At 37.2% G+C, this 27,543-nt stretch overlaps 1 protein-coding gene and 1 pseudogene across 6 annotated transcripts in view; one reads left to right on the forward strand and one right to left on the reverse strand.

Annotated features, from left to right (window-relative positions):
• The window catches only part of PLD1 (phospholipase D1), a 179,473-nt gene that overhangs the window by 84,228 nt on the left and 67,702 nt on the right, over positions 1-27,543 (reverse strand). For 5 of the 6 annotated variants that reach the window (XM_039865033.1, XM_039865038.1, XM_039865036.1 and 2 more), the window contains exons 2-11: positions 26,318-26,508; positions 25,952-26,079; positions 22,123-22,268; positions 21,788-21,893; positions 20,307-20,372; positions 13,939-13,997; positions 12,554-12,646; positions 5,344-5,496; positions 3,833-3,982; positions 3,144-3,227 (exon numbers count right to left, since the gene is read on the reverse strand). In XM_039865033.1, the coding sequence (XP_039720967.1) occupies positions 3,144-3,227; positions 3,833-3,982; positions 5,344-5,496; positions 12,554-12,646; positions 13,939-13,997; positions 20,307-20,372; positions 21,788-21,893; positions 22,123-22,268; positions 25,952-26,079; positions 26,318-26,477 (1,145 nt within the window). In that variant the 5' untranslated portion in view covers positions 26,478-26,508. The remainder of the gene's footprint in view (positions 1-3,143; positions 3,228-3,832; positions 3,983-5,343; positions 5,497-12,553; positions 12,647-13,938; positions 13,998-20,306; positions 20,373-21,787; positions 21,894-22,122; positions 22,269-25,951; positions 26,080-26,317; positions 26,509-27,543) is intronic. The other variant, XM_039865037.1, reaches the window with a different exon arrangement.
• LOC120604672 (uncharacterized) lies at positions 16,457-16,574 on the forward strand (annotated as a pseudogene).

The following is a 27,543-nucleotide window of genomic DNA, read 5'->3' on the forward strand; positions in this document are numbered from 1 at the left end:
GTACTCATCACCTGAATTTACAGATAGTCTGAACTGGTTAAGAAATCATTCTCTTTTCTAACTTTACAGCCTACCTTAGGATTTACTGCTTCAGAAAATTTCTCCCGAATAAATCTACCCAAATCTGATTACTACTTTATCCGGAAACTTTAAAAAAATTCAATCTTCACTTAAAGAATCTCAGAGCTAACAGGAACTTTAGACAGCAGGCAGTGCCCTTTCTCTGAGAGGTGGCCCCATGATATGCAGGTCTTAGAGCAGACACACTTGGATCCAAGCCAGCACCGGCATGTCCTAACTGTGTGATCGTGGGCAGTTCCCTAATCTGCCTCGTTGACTCTCAATTGACTCCTCTATATCACAGTCTTGGCATCTAGTAAGAATTCAACAAATAGTAGCTATTATTGTTAATGTTACTTCAACTATGCCCTAGAAACTACACTTTGGAAAAGTTAACGTGACTTGCTCCAAGTTACTAATAGGCTCCTAAGGTGGTCTGTGCAGAGACCTTTACCATTTCTCTCCTGTACCACAACAATAGCTTGCTAAATGGCCTCTACAACCACTGTTCAATTCATCTTCTATACTATTACCAGAGTGGTCCTTTTCAGAAAACAAATTTGATCAAAAAGCCCACACTGGGAACATGGGAATGGGGGAACGTGGTTCCCAATGTTCAAAGGATTAATTGCAAACTCCTGAGCAGCTCACCCACTGCATTCACATTTTGGCCCTAACCCCTCTTTTGAGTGTCATCTCCAACCACCATCCCTACGAATGCTATGCTTAAGCTGTATATAACCTCTATCCAACTCCAAGATTGCTATGCTCTCTCACACCTCTATGCCTTAGTCCTGGCTATCCCTTTACCTAAAACATTCACCTGTCTTCATCTAGCCAACTCCATGGCTGGGACCCAGGCCGGCATTCTTTTCCATAGCCCCCTCCTGCAGGCTCAGCTACTGCCTTTTTCTCTGTGCTCCCATCAGGCCTTCTGCTACGGGGATCCTCATCACTGGGTTTTCCTCAATCCACTGTTGAATGTAGACTTCCTGACTCTATATTGTTCCAGGGTAGGGGCTGCTTCTCACTCATCTTTATAAGCACATGGCCTGGTTCAATACCTGTCACAGTGTGGGCTCACTAAATAGCTCTGGAATGAATGAGTGAATAAATTTACAAATGAATGACTAGGTAGTAAAATTAATGAACAAAGGAACAAAGCATTTCTAGGTTCCAAGTTGTTTCTCCTTTCACTATATCTGCCTTTGCTTGCATAATAATTGTGTTGGAAACATTAATATCATTTTCACTTAATATATGATGTCTCTTGAATTATATTAGAAGTTCCTAAAAGGCATGCACATTTTCTCCCTATGCTTATTATCATTCTCTCAGATCCAAACTTAACAGGGTATGGTTAAGTTTTTGAATACTCCCTTTCACAATATACTTGCATGACAAGAATTTTCTTCACTTGTTATGAGGGAAGTTACTGCAAACGTTTTATTTCAAAGAGAGTGTTGTAATAAGATGTTATCTTAGTTTAGTCAGGAAAAAGAAATAACTTGATTCATTTTTCTGACAGCAGAAAGCATTCAGGGTTCCATCTCTTTAGATGTTTATATGTGAGTCTGTATTTTAGTGTTCGGAATCTTCAAGGGGGATATTATTTTGTTGCATAAAACATAAAAACCTGGGCTCAGTGGAAAAACTATTTTCAGTCTCTCTCATGTCTTCATCAAACTTCCAGAAATATTTTAAAGAAATATAGTACAACATTAAACTTGAATTTATTTCCATAAGTATTTAGAAAGTATTCAACCAAATAAATAGTGCCTAAGTCGGAAACTTTATTTTATGCCTCATAACTGACTGAAGAGACAAATTCGGCAAGAATGTAAAGGTCGAGATTAAGGTCCTCCATAAACATGAGAATAAATTGATTTGTAGATGTGCTGACCAGCACATACCTTATCTATTGCTCTAGATAATGACTGTCAACCAAGAGAGACTTTGCCCCGAGTGGACATCTGGCAGTGTCTGAAGACATTTCAGTTATCATCACTAGGATCTTGCTATTGGCATCTAATGAATAAAAGCCAGAGATACTGACGGTACTAAACATCTTATGATGCACGGGACAATACTCCACAACAGAGTCATCTGACCCAATTCCAGTAGGTCCCTGGTTGAAAAAGCATGCCCGAGAATTATGGCTTCATACCAGTAAAGCAAAAGAGAAGAAAATGAGTTCACATTCCTAACTACTCTCCCTCTGCCCTTCAAAAAATCTAGAATGAGAAAGAGATAAATTTTGATGACATTTTTCCAGTTCATATATAAGGTAGCATGTGGAAAGAAACAGGATAGAGAAAAATAGGGGCATTTCAAGCAACTAAGTTCTTAGAAGGAAAACACATTTTAAACATTTTCATCTCCATCATAGTCAATGCTGGCATCTGTAATGGTTTTTAACTGTCCAGGCAGATGGGTAAATGGAACTTAAAGTCTGACTACCCCAACTCCAGGAGTAAGGTTTCCCAGGAGCTGAATGAGTTTTAGATATAAGATTTCTTGTGTTTTAATAAGCATCATGGATGCTTAAGGCTCATGGCTCATAAGGCTCATGGATGTTTTTAAAGGGAGTAGGAAAGTTGAAACCTGCCGTATCTCTAAAAAAGCTCACCAGGCTTAGTCATTACCAAGGGCATTTTAACATTAATGATCAAATGAAATCATTTTAATTTCAAAGGGACAATTCAGAAAAAGTATATTCACTGGACCTGGTGACAAACATACCAAAATGAGGAAGACCACCCAAGGAAGATTATTTTTGCATTGTCTCTACCACTATATTTGCTTTGCAACATAACCTTTACTAACATGAATAATGGCTGTCTGCTTCCAAACAGAAAGACAAATACAAAATTGTTCAAGCTAAATATTTCAAGAAATATCTGGATGCCTAGTATTTTGAAAAGACCTTTCACTGGCTATTGGAGATAACAGTCAAGACTCTGGCCAAATCCCCTGCAGCGACTGCCGGTTTTCATAACGTATGAAGCTGGAACAGCACAACACTGTAGTACATTCCTAAACGCAGAGACCTCCCCACACAATCCCCACAGATGAATACTAACCACCAATCTGTGATAAAAATCTCTTCTTCTGCCTCTTCCATTGCATTTGCAACATCTTCAAAATATCCTTTGGCATTAACATACCTGGAAGACAGGTTTTTTTTTCATTTTTATTTTACAAAAACAAAGAAGAAAAGACACATGTCTTATGGCAAGGCTAAAGATGGAAGCCACTGCCCAGAGTCCCTACGCAGCCACCAGTTTACTTTGCGTAACTGGAAAACAAGGACAGAAAATACCATCTTCCATCTGTTACATAGGAAGGTAGAATAAGTAGGTAGAAGTAAGCAGTTAGTTCGTTTCTGCTGAGAGAACAACAAATTGATTGGTCTCATTATCACATGGGGTCAGCTGAATTCTCCCCTCCTGTTGAACTCAAACACGGTTATTCTTCTGAGATGGAAAACAGACCAACGATTTAATTAAATATTCCATTTGCATCAGTAAGACAATGTATAAAGTTAGCTTTTAAAATCAAACTTCAAAATCTAAAGCTCACTGTAAAAACTCTTGAAAACAAAAACTGGAAAACTAATTGATGCTTAGGTAGTCCAATAAAGAAAGGCCTTTGTTAAGGATAAAGCGTTTTATCTTTCCACAGCTTTGAAAACTAATTCCCGGTGAATTTAGACCACTGTAATATTAGATGCTGTGATTACTCTGACAGTCTTAGAGAGAAAAGTTCTTACCATTTGGCTAAAGAGTTCTCTTGGATAGCAGCATATGACCCAAATCGATGATCTTTGAGAAAGTTGGCACCGTGTTTCTGGATGAATTCTTCCATAGCCCCGGCCCACCACCGAGCATGTCTATAGCTGTTGCATTTTAAGATAAGTGTCCTTCAAAGAAAAGCAAAATGTGGAAAAGAATGATCACTTGGTATTCTGTCTCTTTAAATAAATTTAAGGATTAAACATGCCCAGTTTTGTTTTGGTAGTGCAGACATAAGTTAAAAATTTTTAAGCAAAGAGCATCTTACTTATATCAAAAGAGCGGACTTCTAAAAACTCTTGGCAAGATTTAAAAATATAGTCAATGTACCCAAAATAAATGTTCAGGTTACATATTCATTCATGCAAACGTGTAAAGATACCTTCTATAGGCCTGGAGCTGCGCTAGGCTGTGAGGAGGATAACGGAAGAGGTATAAGGTGAGGTCCTATGTCTCAGTGTTAGAGGTGTTGGCTCCTGTAGAGGTCATTTCTTTTCGTACTGCCTTGTAGCGTCCATTCCCTTCACTTCTGGAAACACCATCCTGATGGTGCTTTAGTAGAGTAATCCCTTCCCTACTCTGAGGCCACCAGGGCCAATCGAAATGGCACATTCAAGCCCCAAGATCCCAAAGACTGGTTCAGGGATCTGTTACAGGGACCAGTGAGAATTGTGGCCTGATTTCTATAGCCCTCCACAAAACAAAAATGTAGTACCAGGAGGAAGGTTTAATGGCAGCTCCTCTGCATTTCTAATAACCAATCCTGAACCTTCCATTGTCAGAAGTGATAAGGAAGCTCCAAATCTTTTTATGTACACTCACACACATGCAAATGTATATTAGTAAAGGTGTATAAACACACACACACACACACACACCAGTCAACGTGAGTAACATGAGGATGAACTTTATAGAGACAAATGCATATAGAGAGAAAGACACACATATTATATAACTACAATCTTCCAGGAAAAAAAAAAAACATATATATTGACATATACATACTCACTAATAAAATCTATAGTGAATGTATACTTGAGTATCCTTTCAAGGTATCTTTCTTAAAATCTGTCTGTAAACAGAATTTTCTAAATCAAATCGCTGTTTAAGTGTCTTGTTAATTAAAGGATATCAATTCATAAAGTAAAATTTTATGTTTTAAATATATGAACTATGACTCCTTAATTTATCTGTTTTACAAAATGGTATTGAGTAGTCAGTTTTGCTAAGATAGGCATATATCAACATACAAGATAGTTTATTCTGACTGTTGCACAAAGGATAGTCTATTCTTAAAAATTTATTACAAGGAAAAAGTAGTTTCATTACTTTTAATTGAGAATGTGTTCTAAATAAAAATTTTCAAACATTTAAATTGTTTTACCTCCTTCATTTACAGTTGAGAGAAAAACTTTGTTTTTCAGGGTTTTTGGTAAAAATACTTTTGCCAAAAAATATTTACTCGTTTAAAAATATTTGAAATTTCTACCTTGAAAGGTTATCAATTCGGAGTCCATATTTCGTCTCTGTCTCCTTCTTCCCCACCTTAATTCTGAATTCTTTATCCACCAGCAGGACAAAGGCAATAGCACCACTGTCTGGTTTCATATACAGTAAAAAGGAATCTTTCACTATCAACCACCTGTGAGAAGATAATAAGGATTTTTAAAGTTGCATTGACTTACTTAAACAAAAAGAATAAATTATATGACAAGTCTGAAGAAAACAAGTAGCAGATGGTAAGCATAATTTTATTCATAATTTTACTTTTTACATGGGGGATTTATTTTTTTAATGACTGTGAAACAAACAAACAAAAAACAACCCCAAACCTTTTTATTATGTTTTTCTAAGAAGTGCTGGCACCAAGCAACTCCAAATAACATTAGTTTTTTAAACACTAATGACAAAGCCTGGACAAATGCCCCTGATATTGGCAGGTTAGCACTCGCAGGTTGCATAGCAGGAGCCCCAGCTGTTGGAAAAATGGAATGGGTTGGTATTTGCTAAATAAAGTATCATAGAAGAGGCAAATACATTTCTTAGTAAGTAGAATCTCCCTTAAAAAAAAAAATCTAGTAAGCATCTGATACTCCACATAGTCTGTTGTTCATTTCAAATTATTTGTGGTTTTAGAGACCATTAATAAATAATGCTCAATGGGATATGATCTCTCAGAAGTATATTTCCATTCAATTCAATATATATTTAAGAGCATCATAATGGGAAAGGTCAATGATAAGCTAGGAGTTAGGATAGAGGTAGAAACAGCTCAAAGATAAATCACACATGTTCTCAAAGGACCTTACTAGGCTGGCGGGGCACAAACGATGATAATTTTAAGCTGAATGGAATAGGTATTAGACGAGAAAAGCAAACAATGATGGTTGCAAGGAATTGGAAGGCCTCAGTTCTGACCAAGAGAATGAGCTAGTTAGTGGCTCACTAAAGAGTTGGTATCTGAGCGAGGCCAGGAAGGACCCCAACACATAGAGCCCAAAGTTGGTGGTCAAGGTGTGCATCTCACATGGAAGAGTTCGCAAAGGCTCTAAAGTGTAGAAATGCTGCTTGTATTGGGAAAAAGTTTGGTGAGAGCTGGGTCTCACGGAGAGAAGGAAAGGAAAATGGGCAAAGGTCACACACTGAGGAAAGTCTGAAGGCTATGCTGAGAGGGTAATTTTATATCATGGAACCAGTGTTTCCTAAACTTGCCTGATCATCAGAATCTCTTCAGGTGCTTGTTAACAATAATAGATTCCCAGGTCCCACCAAATATCCATTGAAAAGGTCTGGCAATCCGTGTTTTTAACAAAACACTCAAGTGCTTACTAAATAAGAAAATCCTTCCACCCTGAGAAGGCAACAGGGCAATAACGTCCTTGCAATTATGTTTCAGAAAAAAAGCTATGAAGGAGAAAGGCGGATGTAGTGTGGCAGGTCAGCAAGCTGCTGCAATAATACAGAACAGCTCTTCACACAACACTTCACTGTGAATATGTATCACCTGGGGGTCCTGTCAAACTCCAGGTTCTGATTCAGTAGGTCTGAGGCAGGGTATGAGACATTTCTAAAAAGCTCAGAGGTGATGCCCATGCTAGGACCACACTTTGATTAGTAAGGAGGTAGATGATGAGCATGACACTGACAGTGGGAAGAGCAAGAAAGAGAGATATAAAGTGATAACAAATGGCAACATAGCACCATAAATTCATATTTGCCTGCAACTGTGCAGCAAGTGATACATCGACTTGGTCAATAACCAAATAAAGTAACAATGGGCATATTACATCACATATTAAGCAAAGTAAAGCACATTATGAAATAGGTAAGACCAGAATAAATGAACATACATGAAGTAATACTGTAAATGTAACATGAGAACTCAGCATTTAAAAGAAATCTATAATAAATATTTACCAAAATTATTAATCACATTATGTTTTAGTGGCTTTATAATTTGGAATTTAATAGATACAAATCTATATTGATTTCCAGTTACATTTCATTAAAAATACATATATTTGTAATATATATCTAGGCTATCTCCTTCCCAATAAAAGGGGATGGGATGAACTTAGGATAACTTACAGTAAAGGATATACATGTGATAATGTTAAATAAAGCAAAACGTCAAGGTAACAGGAAGCAAATACTTAAAAACAGTGCTATTATAATTATGAAAATGGCACACCAATGTGGGTTTGAGCTTTCTAGTTTTTCTTATCAAATGAATAAATTAAAGAAACAAAGAGGTCTCCCTTTCGCCCAAATTAAATTCCAAAGGAAGTTTCTCATTTGGGACCTAGCATAAGGCAGCTAAATAATATAATGGATAAAATTCTCAATAATTTTCAGCAAATGCAAAAATTATATATTTTATAAGAATTGTCTTAACATTGCTCACTATAAATGCTAAGGCCATGATACCAAATGGTAACTCAGTGATTCTAATGGCCATGGCTGAGTTATGAGTCCAGACACGTAGCTGCCTATTGACAAACCTGGGTTAAGGCTAAAAGAGAGTAGATTGGGCACATATCTGTTAAAGTTCTTTCTTTAGCTGCTGTCTCGTCTCTCAGCTCGATTTCGACGTAAGCTAGAGAGCAGACAGTGTGGCACAGGCCCAGAGCACTGGTCAGCTGTCCGAATGGAAGAAACCACAGGCTTTGAAAACCACAGCTGGCAGGTTTGCCAGTCTGAGAAGTCAAACATACCAGGCTTGTGAACTTGCCTCCTGAAAGTCAAAGACACCTGAATAGCACCAGAGACAGTTCCTGCCAGAGCTCCACACCAGAGGCAACAGTGTGGAGTGACAGTGGAATGACCATATCCAGGTACACAAGCTCCCATCGTTGCCATTACAAAACAAATCCCAGAAATGCTCCTGAGAGCACAGGCTTAAGGCATAACCACCAGGGCCAACGGCTACAAAACATCCTCAGGAATAGGCCACGAGGTACCACTGTGCAGACATGCCCTGCGCAAGGATGCCTGCTGAAGGAGGGCACTAGTGTAGGCGGCATCATCGTGCAGAAATGGGCCCTTTTCTCTAATTTGCAAACAGGCTCTGAATAGGCTATAAACAGCATTGTTGAGCAACAGAATGAGAGGGCTGGGTGTGTTGCACGGCCAGGGCACTGCTCAACTCTAGGGAGTGACATTCATGGGGCATCTGCGTAAATGGTTCCTCTCTTGCCCTCCAAGATGTGGCAGCCTAGATATATGGCCTGGTTTAGTAGTGACAGCTGGATATACGAATGATAATGGTTTCTGTTTTGACAATGATGAGTTGTTCTTTTTAAATCATTAGCTATCAGAGCAAACTGACTCCTGGTCTTTATTTAAAGCTCTTCTTCCCTTTCTCTCTTTTGTCAATAGATTTTTTTTTTCTCTCTTTAACAAGAGGATATGCATCAAGAAAGGACTCCACCAACCAGCCAAGCGTCTGCCTTCAGGACAGCCTCCCTAGGCTCTAACTCCAGCCATGCCACCAGTCTGACTGTGTGAACTTAGGCAACTGAGCCTAAAGTCTAAATCCATTAAAAAAGGGTAACAGTAATGCCCAGCTCTTACATGTTTGTGGGGATTATCTGAGCTGACTCATGCACATTGCTTAGCACAGTGCCTGGCACCAGTAAATCTAAGCTTTTATAAATATTCTTTGTTCTAAACCAGGTGAGATTATAGTCTGTTCTAAAAAAATGCTTCCTGCCTGTGCTACTACTTGCCATGGCATTAAAATGCAGATGGGTCAGCATGAGCCAGCCATCGCCTTCTCAGCATCATCTCCTACTGTTCTCTCCCACCACCTTAGTCTGACTATTGCTCAGACTCACCAAACTTGTTCTTCTGTAGGCTTCTACATTTGCTATTCCTCTGCCTAGAAATTGCTTTTTCCAGATGGACGATCCGTTCCTGTCAATCAACCCTCTGCTTAAATGTTCCTCCACAAGAAGGCTTTCCTTGGCTATTCGATCTAAAAACTCTGTCCCCCATCCCTCTAATCCCTCGTGTTTATCTTATTCATAGCACTTACCACTATCTGGAATGATTTGTCTGTTTGTTTATTGCCTGTCTCCTCTACTAGAAAGTAAGGTGTATGAAAGCAGGGACTGTCATGTCCACTGGCATCTAACCAGCAGCTCAGGGCAAGTCTTCAGGCAAAGCAACGCTCTCACCTAAATAATAGTTGCACAAATGGGTCTCAGCGTAAATGAAATCATTTAGACATTGTCACTGTCTAAAAATTTAAATTCTTGGGTTACCTCATAGTTCAGTAAATGCTAACTTTATTTCTTAACATCTATATGTCTCTTTATTTGAGATAAGAAAATTATCTAGTTCACTACCAAGTACAGAGAAGTTGCTGGATAGATGTGCTGTTTAAGCAGATGTTTAAAATCATGAGAAGAAATGTTAGCTGTTTGCCTTTTCTTTTTTTCTCCTTTTACTTTTACAACATCCCTAAGACAAGGACGATGTGAGATTTCATTGCCCCTATTTGCGTTATCTCAATTTATCAATATAAAATAAATAAGAAAGTAATCAGAATGTTTTTTATTTTATATAAAACTAAAAAAGAGAGTTATGAATGAATGTCACCCTTAAAAAGTAACTCCCATTTAGACACCAATAGTCTTCCACTGAGGGAAACTTTCTAAACTAACTTTGTCAGCTATATCTTATCATCTTTATTTGATAACAATATTTCATATACCACAAATTTGACTCAGGAAATATAATTAATATAGAACCAAGACTTCAAATCTTCATGGGAAGATTTATGCAATTTCAAATGATGATGCATTTTGTTACAGGGAAGAATATCATATATTCTTAGATCATCCTGGTCGAAGCTTGATTTAATCCAAAATTGAAATGCCAGGAATAGGCATATTTCTTTTGTATAACAAATGTCAAGTTTCTTGGCTGCTGGAGCTAAAGCCATCCTCTCCTGTCCTCAAGTCCCTCACTACCCCCACTGCCTTCTTTTCCTTCAAAGCTCTGTCACTGCCTGCACTGATACCATTTACACTGCTTGTCAGCTTCACCACCGCCTGCATTCCCCTCTAACAGACCTGGGTGAGGGCAGGGACTTTGTCCTGTTCACGCCGTTTTCCCAGCAGCGAGTATACAACCTGGCAAACATCAGACATTACATAAATGACTTAATGAACCAGACCAAGTCTTCCATTTCTTGAACAGTCTTAAGTTGGGTTACCCCAGAAGTTAACTCTGAGACAACGATGTAAGTGAAAGTAGTTTTCAAAGTGGCTGATTAGGGAGCTTATTAGGAGCATGCGTAGGGAAGAACAGGAATGAAGAGCAGGAAGGGGGCCATGAAGGATGTGTTTCCATGCACTTCATTGTGGGCAGTCGGGCTGCAAACCCGCCAGGAAGCTCTGGGAGACAGAGCAGAGCTTGCGGCACGATCATCCCACCCGAGGGGTGAGGAGGCTGGACTCCTGCCAGCCCTCCGCTCAGGGCTGCTCCTGGGAGCTATGAACACTTCCAGCCTCCTCTGCACACGGGCAGCCCAGAGCAAGTTTTCAGACTCGCAGGTACTTGCAGACCAAAACCTTGTGCTTGGCATGCAGTAGCTACACCTTAGGGAAAGTCAAGGACTGGGGAGGAGTGCTCAGGAGGAATCTGCACCAGGGCCCCAGTGGGTTGGGAAGACCGACCTCCCAGAGAGACGTGATTTAGGGCAGGAAGCAGTGGCGGGGGCAGCCTGATGTATACTCCACTCTTCTCCCGGCTTGGCATTTGGTCTACTTCCAAGGGTTCTAAACCCTGAGGAAGATACCTCGAGTGAGAGTTTGTGAATTTCCTGTGATGTTACTTATACCCCAGGTTTATGGGAACATTTATATAAGTTCCAGAAAATTTATTTAAAAGCAAATATTTTATAGTATATTATTTCTTTTTATTTTAGTAAAATTGTTTTGTAACAGAAATTTTTAACTTTCTCTAGTCTAATCTTATGTCTTTTCTTTCTAATCTCTTCTATCCTTTCAAAACCCAAAATATAAGAGCCCAACTTAATGGTGTTTTTGTTGTTGGTAGTGTATCTTAAACATGTTTAAAGATAGATCTCAGGTTTAAGTTTATATATTTTTAATACACACATAGCTTAGTTACATGTTTACACATGAGCTCATATTATCTTTTTCAAGGCTTATTTTCAAATAATACATATTTCTTAATATTTTTTCAAGATCTCAGTAAATTATTATGTGCAACATGTTCAAGGTTTGTTTATGAAATAGCATATATCGATATTTCTTTTTTTTTATTAAAAGTTTTAAAATGTTATTCAGGTAAAATTCACATACCATAAAAGTCCCCCTTTAAAAGTATACAATTCAATGGTTTGTAGTATAGTCACAAAATTGTGCAACCATCATGGCTATTTATTTCCATATATTTTCTTCAGCCCAGAAAGAAAGCCCATACCCATCAGTGGGTTTCGTTCCTTTTTATAGCCAAATAATATTCCACGGTATAAATCACCTTTTGTTTAACCACTCATCAGTTGATGGATATTTGGGCTCTTTTCACTTTTTGGCTGTTTTGAATAATGCTGCTATGAACACTCACACATAAGTTTTGCTATAATCATATTTTTCATTTCTCCTGGGTAAATACATAGTAGAATTGCTGGGGCATATGGTAACTCTATGTTTAACATTTTAAGGAACCAGCACACTGTTTTACAAAGTGGCTGCACCATTTTACATTTCTACCATCAATGTATGAGGGTTCCAATTTCTCTAAATCTTTGTTAACACTTATTTTTGTCCATCTTATTTACTATAGCCATCCGGTGGGTGAGAAGTTTTATCTTACTATGGTTTTGATTTATATTTCCCTAATGACTAGTGATGCCAAGCATATTTACTTGTGCTTATTGGCCATTATATATGTTCTTTAGTTGACCGATTTTTGAGTATTATGCCCCACCAGGTTTTTGATGTATATAATATAATTTGCACACTGTGCCTACAAGTCCAGGTTACAGAAGAATGTTTAAATAAATGTTGAAACTTGGAACTTAAAATAATTTAAAGTTTTCTCTACTATGACTTTCAAAGGATTTATAATTTATAATTTAAATTAAGTTAAATTTAAAACTAGTCTGTACATCTCCTCAAATATCCAGTTTATTAAAACAAAAACACAAGACTCCTAAGTCCTACCTTTTAGACCACCGGTAGCAGGCTCTTCCCTGACCACAGCAATTCAAGCCTGGTATCCTGTGTCCCCCGGATCTTTTCATTATCATGCCTTCTCTGAAAAAGACATCAAGTTAACCCATTGTCTTCAAATTTCCAACTCGCTCTTAGCAGCTAATACAGCCTTCCAACTTGGGACTAAATAAACTGTTTCATTCTCAAATGACTTTCCTCCCCACTCTTTCCTCCTTCACCCTCAAATAGCTCAGGACCATATTTCCTAGGCTAATCTTTAAAGCACTCTGGTCACCTGTATACCTGTTGGCACTGGGGGCCGAATAATTCTGTTGAGCACACTGTAAGACCTTAAGTGTCTTGGCTTTTGGTTATAAACATGAAGCTTTTCCTCGTCATTGTTAACAGCCTCAAAAAGACCCCACGCATTGTCGAACACCTGCATGGAGATGGTTCAGTTGCTGCTGAAACCATTGGAGGTGCTCACTCACAAATGCCAAAGCATTTCTGCACCACTTCACCTACAGTTCTAGGACCAAGCCATGCAAAGAAAGTAAAGCAAAGCTCTTAGCTTTGGAAATAGAAAGATCTTGATTTTGAAAGATGTGAAAAGAAATAACTATAATAATGCCTAAACGAAAGAAGTATTTTAAAACAACCACTAACAATAATCTTTACTAAAAAAGTTAAGCTCTTTATAATATCAGGGTCTCATATTTTCATTAAAATTATTACTTGAAATCATTAAGTAAATTTCAACCCTGCGTTGCATACATTTTACACAGTATTATTTTTAGTCATGAAAACAGGTGATAAACAGCTAACTTTCATATGTAATTAGAAGAAGGGATTTTTTAATTGAGATATAATTGACATATAACATTACATTAGTTTCAGGTATAATATTGATTCAATATTTGTACACTGAATGGGAAATAATCACCACAATAAGTCTAGTTAACATCCATCATGACACAGTTACAATTTTTTTCTTGTGATGAGAACTTTTATGATCTACTCTCTTTCAGATATATAGTATAGTATGTTTGATTTCTAATGCTTTCAAAATATATAATATGGTATGTTTGATTTTTAATGCTTTCTTTCACACATCATATCTGCTACCTGTATTAAACATTCCAACTGCTGGATTAGAGAAAACCAGTGCTGTACGCACATTTCAAGACAGAGGGTGGAGCAGTTACCACCGTTGTTTAATGTAGCAAGATACTTTGTTTTGCATAAATAGATCCCCTCTGTTGCTCTGACTTTGTTAGGGGGAGAAAAGAAGCTAGCAGTAAAACCAAGTGAGTTCTATCATCACGGCATGACAATAAATATTAATGCTTATCAACTTTCATACTTCTCTCTAAAGATCCAACAGAGGAACTTACATGCCCTTTGGTCCCAAATCATGGATGAAAGACAGCTGGCTTATATCAAGGAATTCTGTCTGAAAAGAGGCCAAAAATTCATACTTTAAAAAGTCAGAAAAAAGAAATTTATGTGTTCAAAAAACCACACATTAGGTACTGCTATGTGTAAACACATCTGGGATACTCTACAGACGACACAGATCAATGACAATGGTATTGCCCTAAAGAGTACAGATTAAAAGTATATAATTAAAACACAACCAAGAATGTGATGTGTACTCCAAGATGTAGAGACAAAATGCTCAAGAGGTGGTGGAGACAGAGTTTACTCCCAAAATTCATTTGAGTTTGTTTTTGTTGCTTCTCTTTTGGGGAAGAGAACTGTGTGGCTTAGTGTACACACAAACAATTAAAGCTCGTGAGAAGGGAGTGATGTTGGTGCCAGGTTTGGAAAATAAACTAGACTTGCCATGTGGAAATAAGAGATGAAGGGGGACATAGAACAGGAAAGGTGTAACGAGATCATTGGATGTACCATTGGGCTAGAGTGAAGGATGAAGGAGAGTAACAGAAAATTAAATGTCAAAGTAAAGTAAGGGGAGAGTAGAGAGGTCTTTGAACATCAGCAACACCAGAATACTCTAATATAAACATTAAATTATATGTAGTTATAAAAATAATTATCTTTTTATTGAGTATAAAGGAAGAGAATTTTCAGTCCACTATCACTATATGAATTATGAGATTAAAAACTATAAAAATTATAATAACAACATCAATGGCTAACATTTACTGAGTACTTAATATCTGTTTGTTCTATACTAAGCATTTTTCATGCATTATCTCAAACTTCTCTGAAATAGGTGCTATTTTTCATACTGTACAAAAGAGGAAACTGAGGTTTAGAGCAGGGGTAGGCAAAGAGACAGTAAATGTTTCAGGCTTTGTGAACCATGTAGTTAAACTACTGTAGCATGAAAGCAGTCATAGACAATACATAAGTTAATAAGCATAGCTGTATTCCATAAAAACTTTATGAATTTAATACAATATTTTATATTAAATATACTATAAATTCATTAAATTTTATTAAATTATATTAAAATATGAAGTTAATATAATTTTTATGTCATGAAATATTATTCTTTTTTGATTTTTTCCTATATTTAAAAATATAAAAACTATTCTTAGCTCATGGACCATAAAAAAACATCCATGGGCCATAGTTCACCAACTTCTGGTTTAGAAAAGTTAAGTAAATTGCCCAAGATCACAAAATTAGCAGGAGGTAGATTCAGAAAATGTCAGACCAGTCAGTATCCTCAAACCTAAGCTACAAAAGCAAAAAGTCATTCAACATTTATCTTACTCAAATTGAGCAACTTTATTCTAAGCTAGGTGAGGGCTCGATGAAAACACGGAGGCACAGAAGGGAAAACCAGTAAACATTATGTAATTCTTAGCATATTCAGAAGTTTTACCTCATGTGCACTTTGAAACAATTATAGTTATAATTGTTATAAAGGTTAGCTATTGTTTTGTATAGTTAGACATTATTTTGCTCTCAATTTACAGAATTTTTTTAAATAGCCACAGTAAGCCTGGATCTGCCAATGGTCTTAGACCATGTCAATAATAGCCATACTAGAAAAATCAAAGACAATAAATATCTGCTCCTGGCATCAGGAAAACAGACATGGCAAACACTCTTCATCAACAAAGTCCTACGGGAAGAACCGTAGCAGTTACATGTGAGAGAAGTTATAGAGTTATAGAGACAGGGTGACCACTTCCTAGTTCATGTGACATCTCAGAGGCTTGTAAATGAAATTAATAATAATGAAACACGACAGTTTTCCTTTAAATTTTACATGACTGGAAATATTTAATATTAACTTTATAAGAAAAAACTACAAATCCTTCAGAGCTGTCAGTCCTTGTGAATTTTAAATGCTTGCTTTTCTTTCTTAGAATTATTTGAGGAAGTATTCAAATTTCAAAAAGATTTTAAAATCCCAAATAAAACATATCTTCACACTAAATTCTTTAAAAAGATTTTAAAAGTCAGGGTCTTTACATTTCATTTCTTATATAAAACATAGTGATTCAGTTTTTTTTTTTTATCTGGGTTGTGGAAATGCTTTCTAATGGGAAAATGTAGTAACACATACTAGAAGTGACACTGCACTCTGAGCCACAGAATCCAAAATGTTTTAAAATCCTAAGCCACAGCTCTCGTTTTATCTCTAGGGAGCAAAGAGAAAATGTTGTCCCTACTTTATACTGGAAGAAACAACTACAGAGGTGTGACTAATTTATGCAAAGTCACAGAACAATTGGATGGAAAACTAGGAAATAAAAAGCAAATATCAAGGAAACCACTTATCTAACACCTGGACATTTTATATTCACATAGCTCTTATCATCAGAAAGTTGAAAACAGAAATAATTTTTGAAATAATTCAGAAAGCATAACTTTAGAACATCATAACAAAACTGCTAAGTGTAAAGAATTTCATGCAAATTAAAAAGTACAGTCTACGGCCATGCTACCCTGAACAAGCCTGATCCCGTCTGATCTCGGAAGCTAAGAGGGTCGGGCCTGGTTAGTACTAGGATGGGAGACCACCTTGGAAGAGCAAGTGCTGTAGGCGTAAAAAATAAAAAAATAAGGGATTGTCAGTGGACAATGTCCTTGCAATCTATGAGGTCAATCAAGGGTTGCCTCGCCTAAAAAAAAAAAAAAAAAACTAAAAAAAAAGTATATATTAGCAATGCAGAAAATTTTAAGTTGTGCATTAATATAAATTTAAATTATCCTAATGGTTTAGTAAAGTTTGACTAAAGAGAGATTTCAAGAAAAACCTGGCCCTATTTTAGAGAAATCGACAAATATCTGGCAATAAATGTTCTAATACAGATTTATCAGATTGAAAATAAATGTGGCAAGGTCAATTTAGAAGCAAACCTAAATAATACAATATGAAATGTAACAAAGACTGTATTGTCCAGACATTTCAGTGCATCTTTAGTGATAAGAATTCCATTCTCCGTTTGGGCAAGTGATTCTCAGCAATAAGAATTTAATGATTAATTTAGCCTGACAATATTTCATAAGGCTTATTGATCTCTTAAATAACGTGCTAATGAATACCTTTTTATTTCCCCCAAAAGGACTTGTAAAAAGTACAATTAAATGTTAGGAAAACAGAGAAGCAAAGAGTTCCTATGCCAAGGAACAAGCAACAAGCCCTAGGGGTAACAATAAGTCCTGGAAATTACCTGGCAATCACATACACACCACTTCCCTAGCTCATCTTTGTAACAGAAGAGGCACCCCCTTAATTCCTGAGGTAGCAAAAATTCAAGCAAGTGGCCAAGTGGGAACTTCTCAGAAGCAAGGAAAACAAGAATATGGAGTTGGGCAGTGCCTTTGTAGTAAGAACAGGAGATGGGCTCAACTACTCTGGGAAAGGCTGCCTTGCAGATAAAACAACACAGCTCTGAAGAAAACAAAGACAGCTAATCTGTGGAGAAAAACTAGAGGCTGGACCAAGGCTTGTGGACTTTCCCAGCTCTAAGACTCAATCATGAGAATGGCAACACTTCCCTTAATTTGCAGATGTTGTTTAAATCAGTACAGCTTTCCTCTGCTGGCATCTTTATTAATCTTTACCCACTCTTCCCCTCGAGCTAAATTTATTCATCTTATAAAGCAAGAGAGAGGTGAACTCAGTGTTACTTATCTGTGGGATGTTTATCCTCAGGTTCCTTACCTCCAAGATGGAGATTTCAAGTTAATTACCATCTTGGAGATAAGGAATTTGAGTTATAGGAGTCAGATGATTTACTTGAAGTTAGCAATATCATCCTATCAGCTTAGGGCCCTTCTCTTGGAAATTACGCATTTTGTTCCATTTCTAGATTTGAATTTTCAGTCAGGAAAAAAAGTACATTTATTGTTTCTAATGACTCCTCCTTAAGTTCCCTGGAAGATAACAAGCATTTTCCAGTTAGTAATGTAAGTGCCCAGCTAGTGGTACAATTCAGAACACGAAAGAAATCCTGTTTGAGATTTTATATGTTACCGTAGAATTGAATAATATTTCTTTTTTAAAAATATGTTTATGCCTTGAGAAGAGGCCAAATACATTTATTCCCATTTGACAAATGAGTAAGGAAAACAGAATGAATTACCAATAATCTCTGAGGAAACGATCTGATGTTAAATCTACTAAAACACTGGGACACCTTGCTTTTCAGAACCTCAAGGAGACAAAAAGGAATAAAAGCAAAGGAAGTCTTCGTACTCTTGGAGGAAAAGGAAGTTCCTAAACCAACCAACAACAATATAAAAGTAGGAAGAAAAAGCTGTCCGTGTCTAATTTCATTAAAATTTTATTGAAATTAGGGACGTGATTCTAGTGATCCCTTGACCTATGAGCCATGATCCTATTGGCCTAAGGACCCAAATTACTTTCCAATAAGTCTGTTTCACACTTACAAAAATACAAATCAATTACATGTGATTATATAAAAGTAACTTTTGCTTTTTAATATGCTTTTTACAGACAGGAGTTTTAATACTTCTCACAATTATCAAAGGATATACATAGAGCCAACCTAATTTTATAAATGAGACAGCGGCTTGTAAATCTAGTCTCTAGGCCAGATTACATTTGGTATGAAAGGAAAATAATGTTAGAGAATTAAGACATCAAACTGTATCCTATGCTTGAATCATTTTGGAGAGTTCCACTGTTGGGAATAATTTAAGCAGCCATCAAAAACTAGGAGTAACATAGATTCCAGTACTATGAAATATTTGGAAGACATTCTGAAATTTCTAAATACAACATGGGTCAACTTTGGAAAGATTTTTATGATTGGAAAAGAAATTAAAATAAACATTTTTTAAAATGTAAACATTCTTTAATCAACATTAGAATCCAAAATGTAGTAATGTATGTAGAAAGAGAAGACTAATTCACAAAGTACTGTTCTAGAGCCAAAAGAAATAGGAAAAGTAAAGTCACAGGAAGGCAGAAAAGTGAAACAAATAGAAAATTACTGCATAGCGGTACTAGTACACATTTGAATAATTCCCTATTAAAGAAAACAGCATATCTGATTTCAGAGAACACAACAGGAAGCAGCATTTTTAGTGATAAGAGCAGTAATATCTTATTTGTTACGGTCTTCCGAAGTTGCACATTGCTGAGTCCTAAATGGGAAGAAATCCTTCCTATCGTGCTTCTTTTGAGATCCCCTGGTTGGACCCAAATATTGGGTTTCCCTAGAAAACTCCCCTCCAGGTATGAAACCATAGAAGCTCCCTCAAGTCCATCAAACATCACAGGGTAAGCTGCTACAGAAAGTGGGCCATGGTCAACCTGGGTCATTTGCGTGGGACCTGCTGGAGCATGCCCCAGTCTGCAAATAATATGCGGGCAGGTGGCAAGGGAGCAGCAGCAAGTCACCAAAATACTCCAGAGTCAAGGCGCTCCTGCTTCTTCTCCTAAATACATAGAGGGCTTCCCTCTCTCTGTTTAGTATTTATGTGACACCATTCTCTCAACTGGAGGCCAAGTCACAACTGCTCCTACTTTTAAGTTCTGCACAGACACGACATACATACATTCAACCCTACAGCTATACAGTTCATATAAACACAGACACAAAATATAATAATCCAGTGCATTCTCAGATATCTGGACATTTAAATAATTGAATCCTAACCCTTTCAAAACACTGCACCTTCAAGGGCCTCTAAAGGAGCAGAGTTCATTGTTTCCCGATAACCTCTGTGAAGCCCGCTCACTCCTGTTTGTGCCTCTGCGTGCCTCCCAGCGGCTTCAAAGCCCCACCACCTCTTATTGCCCAAGACTTTCTTCTCTCCCTAGCTTTTCCCATGCGTCTCACTTTCACATGAAAAGACAGGCCTTTTATAAGCATCACAAGCCAGTCAGATGGCAATAGCAGTATGATCTGTACAATCTTTGGGTATTCAACTCAGCTCAACTGTTTTCAGCACTTCCTACTTAATGTTTTTTCTGCAGGCTTAGAAATGCTTTGGGACATTATTCTGGAAGCAGGAAGAAAAAAAAGAGGTTGATTTCTAGGCAGTCTAGCCTGTAGCAGCATTTCAAGTTCATTTAAATCTATTGTTATAAACATATTGTTATATTTCCTATTTTTAAAATAGCATCACCATAACTTAGATCCTTACTGTCAAATCAATTTTGTATTCATTTCATTTACTTTAAAGCAAGGAATTATGCTGAAGTGGATATAAGCACTTGTGTTAATAAAATGATCCAAAATTTAGCTGACAATTTATGCTTTTATAAATTACTTCAAAATTAAAATAACTAAATAGTACTTACTGTTGCATGATAGTTTCTATACATGGGCATTTTTAGTAATTTTGTCAAGTAATCTTCCAGCTGTTTCTGCAATGCAAATATTTTAGATAAGAGATAATATCACACTTATAGAAAAATTCTAAAGTTAAGGATGATAATGTGATCATCAGTCCATCTTAACTTCTGTAAGTTATTCAACTTTTTAATATTGTCACTGGTCAAGGAATCCTGAATAGAGTTAAGTAATTTCCATAGTTCCCTTGAACCATTATTTAAATCTCTTCTTGCTATTTAATTTTTCACACACTTGGGTTTTTTATAAACTGCTGACAAGGGCCCAGCTGTATATTCTATAGTTACTAGCACGGGACTTGGCTATAGTAAGTGGTTTTAAAACATTTGTGAATTTTATCAAAAAACTGAATTTCCTCACTTCCAACACTGAATTTACTAGAATATATACTGCAATTTTTAAAATAGATTTTCAGGGAGCGGGGAAAGGAGGGAGGTTAAGTAAAAAAAGATTTTCTATTAAATTGTACCCTGATTTCAAATATGTTAACATGTAAGGGGAGGATGTCAACTACTGACTATGATCCACACTGAAGCACTAACTGTTAAAGACACAGTGTATCATTTTCAACTGCACTTGTGCATATATACACAAGTAACTCCAAACTGTATATACTCCAAAGTATATGCACTTGTGCATATATACACAAGTAACTCCAAACTGTATATACTCCAAAGTATATGCACTTGTGCATATATACACAAGTAACTCCAAACTGTATAATTTTATTTATCTAGGTATCTTTGAAAATTTGTATTCCAGATCCCTAAAAAGATTTCAAACAAGATGACAACAACAAAGTAGAAATCAAGCATCTTCTTCAGAACATGGAAGTTCCACATTACAAAAGAGAACTGATATTTGTTAATTTTCTAGTAAAAAAAAAAAAAAAAAATTAGCCTCCAAGTAGCAATGTATTACTGAAGCCTAGCAGGCAGTAGCGTCACTCCTCCTGAAGTTTCTGTCCTATTGTTGTGCATGCCTGTGTCTCTGTCTTACCCTTCAGACCCCAACTGCCCCATCTATAGTTGAGAAATGAGATTTTACATATATTTAAGACAAGCTACTGAAAATTCTGAAGCAAACATATAGAAATACAGGATTTTAAAAGACTGGATCTCAAAACCCTCAATTAGGAAAGAGTTCAATCTTGACTCACAACGAGCTCAAAAAGGTTCCTACCGGTAGGACAGCTTCTTCATCATATGACTCCTAATAGAGACATTCTCCCTCTTCTAGAAAAATGCAGGGTCAGAATGGCTCAGGAAAGAAGGGGCTGCCTAACTAGTTCCAGAGAAGCAAAACCAGCCTAGGTGAGGATCAGTGGGTGAGAGAAATTGCAGCCAGGCCCACCTGACCGCTCAGCAGACACCATGTTTCTACAGCACTGCAAATGATGTTCAGAACAACAGAACAGTGAAGGACTTACCCTTCTACCAAAAAATTGTTCTTCTCTTATCGTGTTTTCAGAAGAACTGGGCAAGCTTGGCATCTCTCGAGGCTCTTCTTTGACATTCTGTCTTCTAAATGTGTGTCTAAAACATACACATGCACACACACACACACACAATGCAAACATTATTAGAATAGATTTTGAGCCATGACTCTGTAGTATCTTTCACGAGATAGCTCATTGTTAGAAGAGCCTATATAATAGAAAATATCCACCAACAATGGACTAGTTAACCCATGATATGAATAAAATACTCTTTCCACCCAATTTGAACACTGAAATAACCTTATAATTAATTCTGAAACAGTTACCTTTTGGTGGGAATGGGGATTCGGATAAAGGCTTTGTACTTGAGCAGCTCTCTGTGAAATTCTTGAAAGTGCTTGAATTTCCTTTTAACTTGCCATTTAAATTCCCCATGTGTCAATTCAATAGTGTAAAGATTGATGCTTCGTACCTATAGTGATAAATAAAAACGGTTAGTGTTTTAGATGACAACAAAAATTCTGAAATCTCTTAATGAACAATAGCTAATAAGTAACATGGACGTACCCTTAAATCTAGCCTACTTTATTATGTGTCAGTACTTAAGAAAAATGTTTTCAAAATCAATCGATTACAGAATAATGCTCTCAAATGTTCGCCTTATAATACACATAAGACAAACTCAGAATCACACCAAAGACAAACTCTTGCAAATCCCATTGCTCCAAATACACACACACACACACACACACACACACACACACACACACTCATGCATACACACCTGAAACCAAAAACCAAGTAAAGGAGACAATGAGTAAAGGCCCTAATGAACCAACAGAGGATTCCAAAAGTATAAGCAGTGAGAAGACAGTTGGATGGGCTGAAAGAGAAGCTGGAGTAAATGGATTCCAAGAGCACCCTCTCAGCCCACTTCTTGCCCTTCACACATGACACTGTATCTTCTTCTGAAATGCATTCCAAGCCCATCCTTGTCTACAACATAGCCCTGTCCTAAAGCACCACCAGTGACCTGGAAGGTACAGGTACAGGCTATTAGAGAAAAGGAGGAAAAGATCTTTTACACACAAAATATCTCCCTAACAACTTAACTAAAATGAATCTCCATTTAAAAATTTTAAAACGGAAATAAAAAAAAATAAAAATTTAAAAATTAAAAAAAAAACAAAAAAAATAAATATTCCTTATTAAAATGCCAATATATCTTGGTGACTAGTGAATTATTTCAAGCAGAAGAGCTAACAGACTGGGGAGATGGGAGTTTTGACATAGTAGAAGGTGTCAGTAGACAGAGAGATATTTATAAAGCATAAGAGGTACTGAAGGAAGCTCTCATGGTGTGTCTGGGAGAGGGGAGCAGGGGAGTGGGCACTCTGGACCACCTGGAGGATTTAGGCACCATAGGTGTTGGAGGTGGTGGCTTATCCAGGATCTGGTATCAGCAACTCCATGGGTGATTCCTAGCCTGCTGCCATTCATTACCAATGTTTGTCATATGTTGCAAAATTCTAAATCATGACCACTCTGTGTATATAGTTTATAAAACAAGAGCACAAGAGTCAATATAACTTGAGCTCTTAATTTTGGAATTCAACCATATGGTGGATAAACATTCAAATCTAGCACTTGCTTTGTTCCTAGTTAGGATTCATGACAGTTACTACAACCAGAAGCTGAAGAAATTGAGTTCTGGGGTTCAATATTATATGCTATCTTTCACCTTGGCTAACATTATAGGCACCATCTTGCATCATTTCACAGAAAAAGATGCAGAAAAACTTGGAATGGCCAGAAACTGTACATTCAAGTGAACAATTCTTAATTTAAGATAAATAAGAAAAATTACATAACGTGGGCAAGCTGCCACATGTCCTAGAATATTTCCCAGTCTAAGAAAACTGAATAGCTACCAAACATTGCAAATGCCAAGTTTTATTCCTCACACAGAAATCCAAAATTTTGTAAACTAATTTTCTTAGCAATTGTGAGGCAGTACGCGATACAATGGAAACAGGTTGCCACATCCTTTTTGAAGACTGTAAAAGTTTGAAACCCTGTGGTGCAGCCTATACTGGCTGTGAAGCCTCAGCCAAGTGTCACTTCTGTTAGACAACATCCCAGCAGAATTACTGGAATTCTTGGGAATTGGAACAATTTGAGGAGTTTTAATAAACGGACTGCCTATGAAGGTGTGATAGGGTAAGAAAACCACAAAGAGAGTCCTCTTTACCTGGGACTTGTGGAGGTGTCCCTAGTCCTGAAAGGCCAAGTGGCAGGACCAAGAGTTAGCATGGGAAGGAGAGAGCCATGCAAAAGGGGCTGCTTTGGCTGGAAGAGGGGTACCTTTGGTCAAGGGACACAGTCAGCCCAGGTGATCCCAATGTCCTATCTGGGCTCTCCAGCATCTAAGTGTTACCAGAGGACAAAGGCAAAGACCAGGGTGAAGCAGGGTGCATAGAGGAGCTGGAGGGGCAAGTGGAAGATCTCCAGCCTGGGAGGGCGGGTGATGACATCTGTATCATGGGGTTGTCACAAGAGTGAACAGAGAAGTACTCGGCCGTGAGCTGGCACATAGAATGTATTCAGTCATTAGAAAAGGGGTTCTTTTTATTTACCTGGAATCACATTCAAACTGCATGAATTTAGTTCACATTTTTTAGTAAATGAAACGCTAAGTAAGATAAAGATGACCCTTAGCTTTCTCACCCAGACTGATTTAAAACAGAACTAAACCAAACTCACTTGACTAAGAGAAGAGTATATGCAAAGAGAAGTCTATGGTTTGGTTGCTTAAATATTTATCTTCATTAACAACTTTAGGAGATACCTAATAATCATATATAGTATTATACAGTATATATTTATATAATACAATATATAATATATAAGTATAATACTATGTATTATTATTATTAAGTCTTCATAACAAACCTATAAGGTAGGCACTATTTATTCAGATGAAGAAAATGAGAAACAGAGAGGTTAAGTAACTTGCAGGAGATCACAAAGTAAAGACAAGACTTAAACCAGCAGTCTGGCTCTGGAGTCTGTGCATTTAACCCCGACATGTCATCACCTCTCACTCTAAAAGCTGGTAGGCAGAATAAGGCAAAGGTCATCTTAGAGACATTTCTGGGTGGTGGTGCTCAATGGTATACAGGGAGATATGGACCCAACACATAGGAAGAGCCTAAAGGAAAGGCAGGACACCAACATGGATGTCAACATATGCAAGGGCAGGTCAGGAGAGAGCACTAGGCAAAGTCATCAGGACCCAAGCAGTACATGCCACCCTCCAAAAGACAAGAAGGAAGGAAAGGCAAAGCCTGCCCAGGCAGAAAGGTTACACTAAACTTCCCCTGAGGCAGGAGAAAATGGTGGCCTACTCTGGTGGCCAGAGCTTATCCTGAAGGGACAAAGTCCACTACCCTGCAGCAATACTCCCTATCCATCAGACCTGTCAACTGCAAAACCAGGAAAAAACAGAGCAAACGTTTCTCCTAGTCCACTTCATTTCAAAGGGTGCAGCTTTGCTTGATGAAGGCATTTTACTCCCAATGCCATTCAGCACTCAAAGGGAAAAATATGGGGCCTAAAGGACAGGTGCCAGGAACAAATCAGAGAGGTGGAGTATGCCAGCAGAAGTCTCTCAGCAGTACTTTTGGGTCATGGTACCAGCCAATCCAGTACTCTGGCTTTTTTTCTTTCAAGAGCCAGGTAGCATCATTAAATTCTTATTAAACAAGGACTAGGAAAGCTAAACTTGTCCTTGTCCTGTATCTGGCATTCTAGGTAGAATGGCTATGCCCCAGGAGTCCACATTGAACAGAAAACTGGGGAGAGAGCAGGACTAGGAGAGCCACTTTGCAATTTATTAAACTTTTAAATTGCATTAAATGATTTTTTATAAAAGTATTTTCCAGAATGGGGAAAGAGGCATATGAAAATAAACACTAAATGTGAAGGAAGCAAAATCTGGAGAAGTGATGGGAGCTTGGAAGTGATAAACAACAGCAACAAAAAAACAAACAAAAAGCTTAAAACATAGGCATAGCTAGGAGGAAGGAAAACGGAAGTCTGTGTGTTAATTCGTATATATTAACTAACACGAAGTGAGTCCATAAATGTGCTGACCCTTGTCGTAGACGTGAAACGCTCCACTTCCAGAACTTGGGCTTTTATGGGATAGCCAGAGAGGTACGTCTGTATATTAGGCTCCTTAAATCCTTGAGTCTTATAAATAGCAGAGAAAGGAATATACACTAAAAAATAAATAAGTAAAGTTATTGCAAGAATATATGGTATTAGTATAACGCCCTTTATAGGCATCTTTTTTAAGAATCATAACATGCGACAAGAAAACAGTTCATGAAACAGTCTGAACCCAGTGTAATGACATCAGCAAAGAAACATCAATCATTTGTTGGTTGTTTCAAATCTGTGCTCTGCCAAGCAACCCTGATAAACTCTCCCCTCCTCACTAAGACCATCAGTCTTTACCTTCCTGTATCTTGGGATCGCCAGGAGACACATCACATTCCAACTCCTCTCCCTCAAAGTGGAGCTCCCGAGTGTCCAGGTGTTCTATCAAATTACTCATATCAGCAGCGATTTTCTTCAGTGCAGAGGTATTTACATTTGGCTCATTTTTCAGTGACATGTTGGCTTCGGACAGAGTAAAAGCAACGGGGCTGGGAAAGGAGAAAAGGGTTACGAGGACTTATTGTCTTGGTCAAATAAAATCCTATTCTAAATTTGAATCCAGGCTTAAATATAGCTTATGGAAACAAGTCAGCTAGTCTATGTGAGCCTCAGTTATCTCAAACAACCTCTCAATTTATTTTCTTGTTTAACATTTAAAGAATTCCCAGCTTGTAAATTAAACTGAAGATACTTAATTGTAAACAAGCAAGGAAAAAAAACAACACGTTGAATAATGTTAATATATCTCTCATTCAATTTTATTAACTTGGGTGAGGAGAATCTCAAGGAAGATTGGTTTAGGAATGATTATTCAGAGAAAACAAATTGATTCTTATTTTTAATAGATACACGGAAAGGAAAATATATAAAATAAGCAATTTTAAATATTATCTAAAGAAAATTTAAGTCCTTTTATATAATTTCAATGTGCAGATTTAAAAATATTTTTATGGTAGCATAATCTTTCTACTTTTCCTCTGTAGGTGACAGAGGTATACTATCTTTTTGAGATAAGAGATTTTGACCATGACTTTACAGGAGTTATAATAATGTACGTGTCTTGAAAGGTAATTGATTAGTATACCCATTCCGAAGGATACCAGAGGTGCTAGAATTATACTTCTCTCTTTTTTTAAGAAAACTGGTTCTATTTCATTCTGACATTTAATAACACAAGTCGTTGCACATCAGTACCCAGGGAAGAAGAGTTCATATAGATTTTATTTTTCATTTAAAATACTCAGATTAAGCCCTGAGCGCTATCATAGGAGTTTGATTAAAAAAATTCGTATTGCCTGAAATAATCCTTCTGTTACAACCAGGCCCTAAAACAGGAGGGCTTTCACACTAGCAACTCCTTCATACTTGTTCATTTATTACTGCAAATCATAAACATTTACTGAGCATCCATTATTCACTCACTGTAAGATACAATGAGTGAACATGTAAAGATAAGGCTGGTCCCTGTGATTAAAGAATGCCTGATGTGGGTGAAGTAAAGAAGCTACATAACTCAAAATTCA

Source organism: Pteropus medius, unplaced genomic scaffold (assembly GCF_902729225.1).
Source record: "Pteropus medius unplaced genomic scaffold, Ma_sr-lr_union100, whole genome shotgun sequence".
Taxonomy (NCBI): Eukaryota; Metazoa; Chordata; class Mammalia; order Chiroptera; family Pteropodidae; genus Pteropus; species Pteropus medius.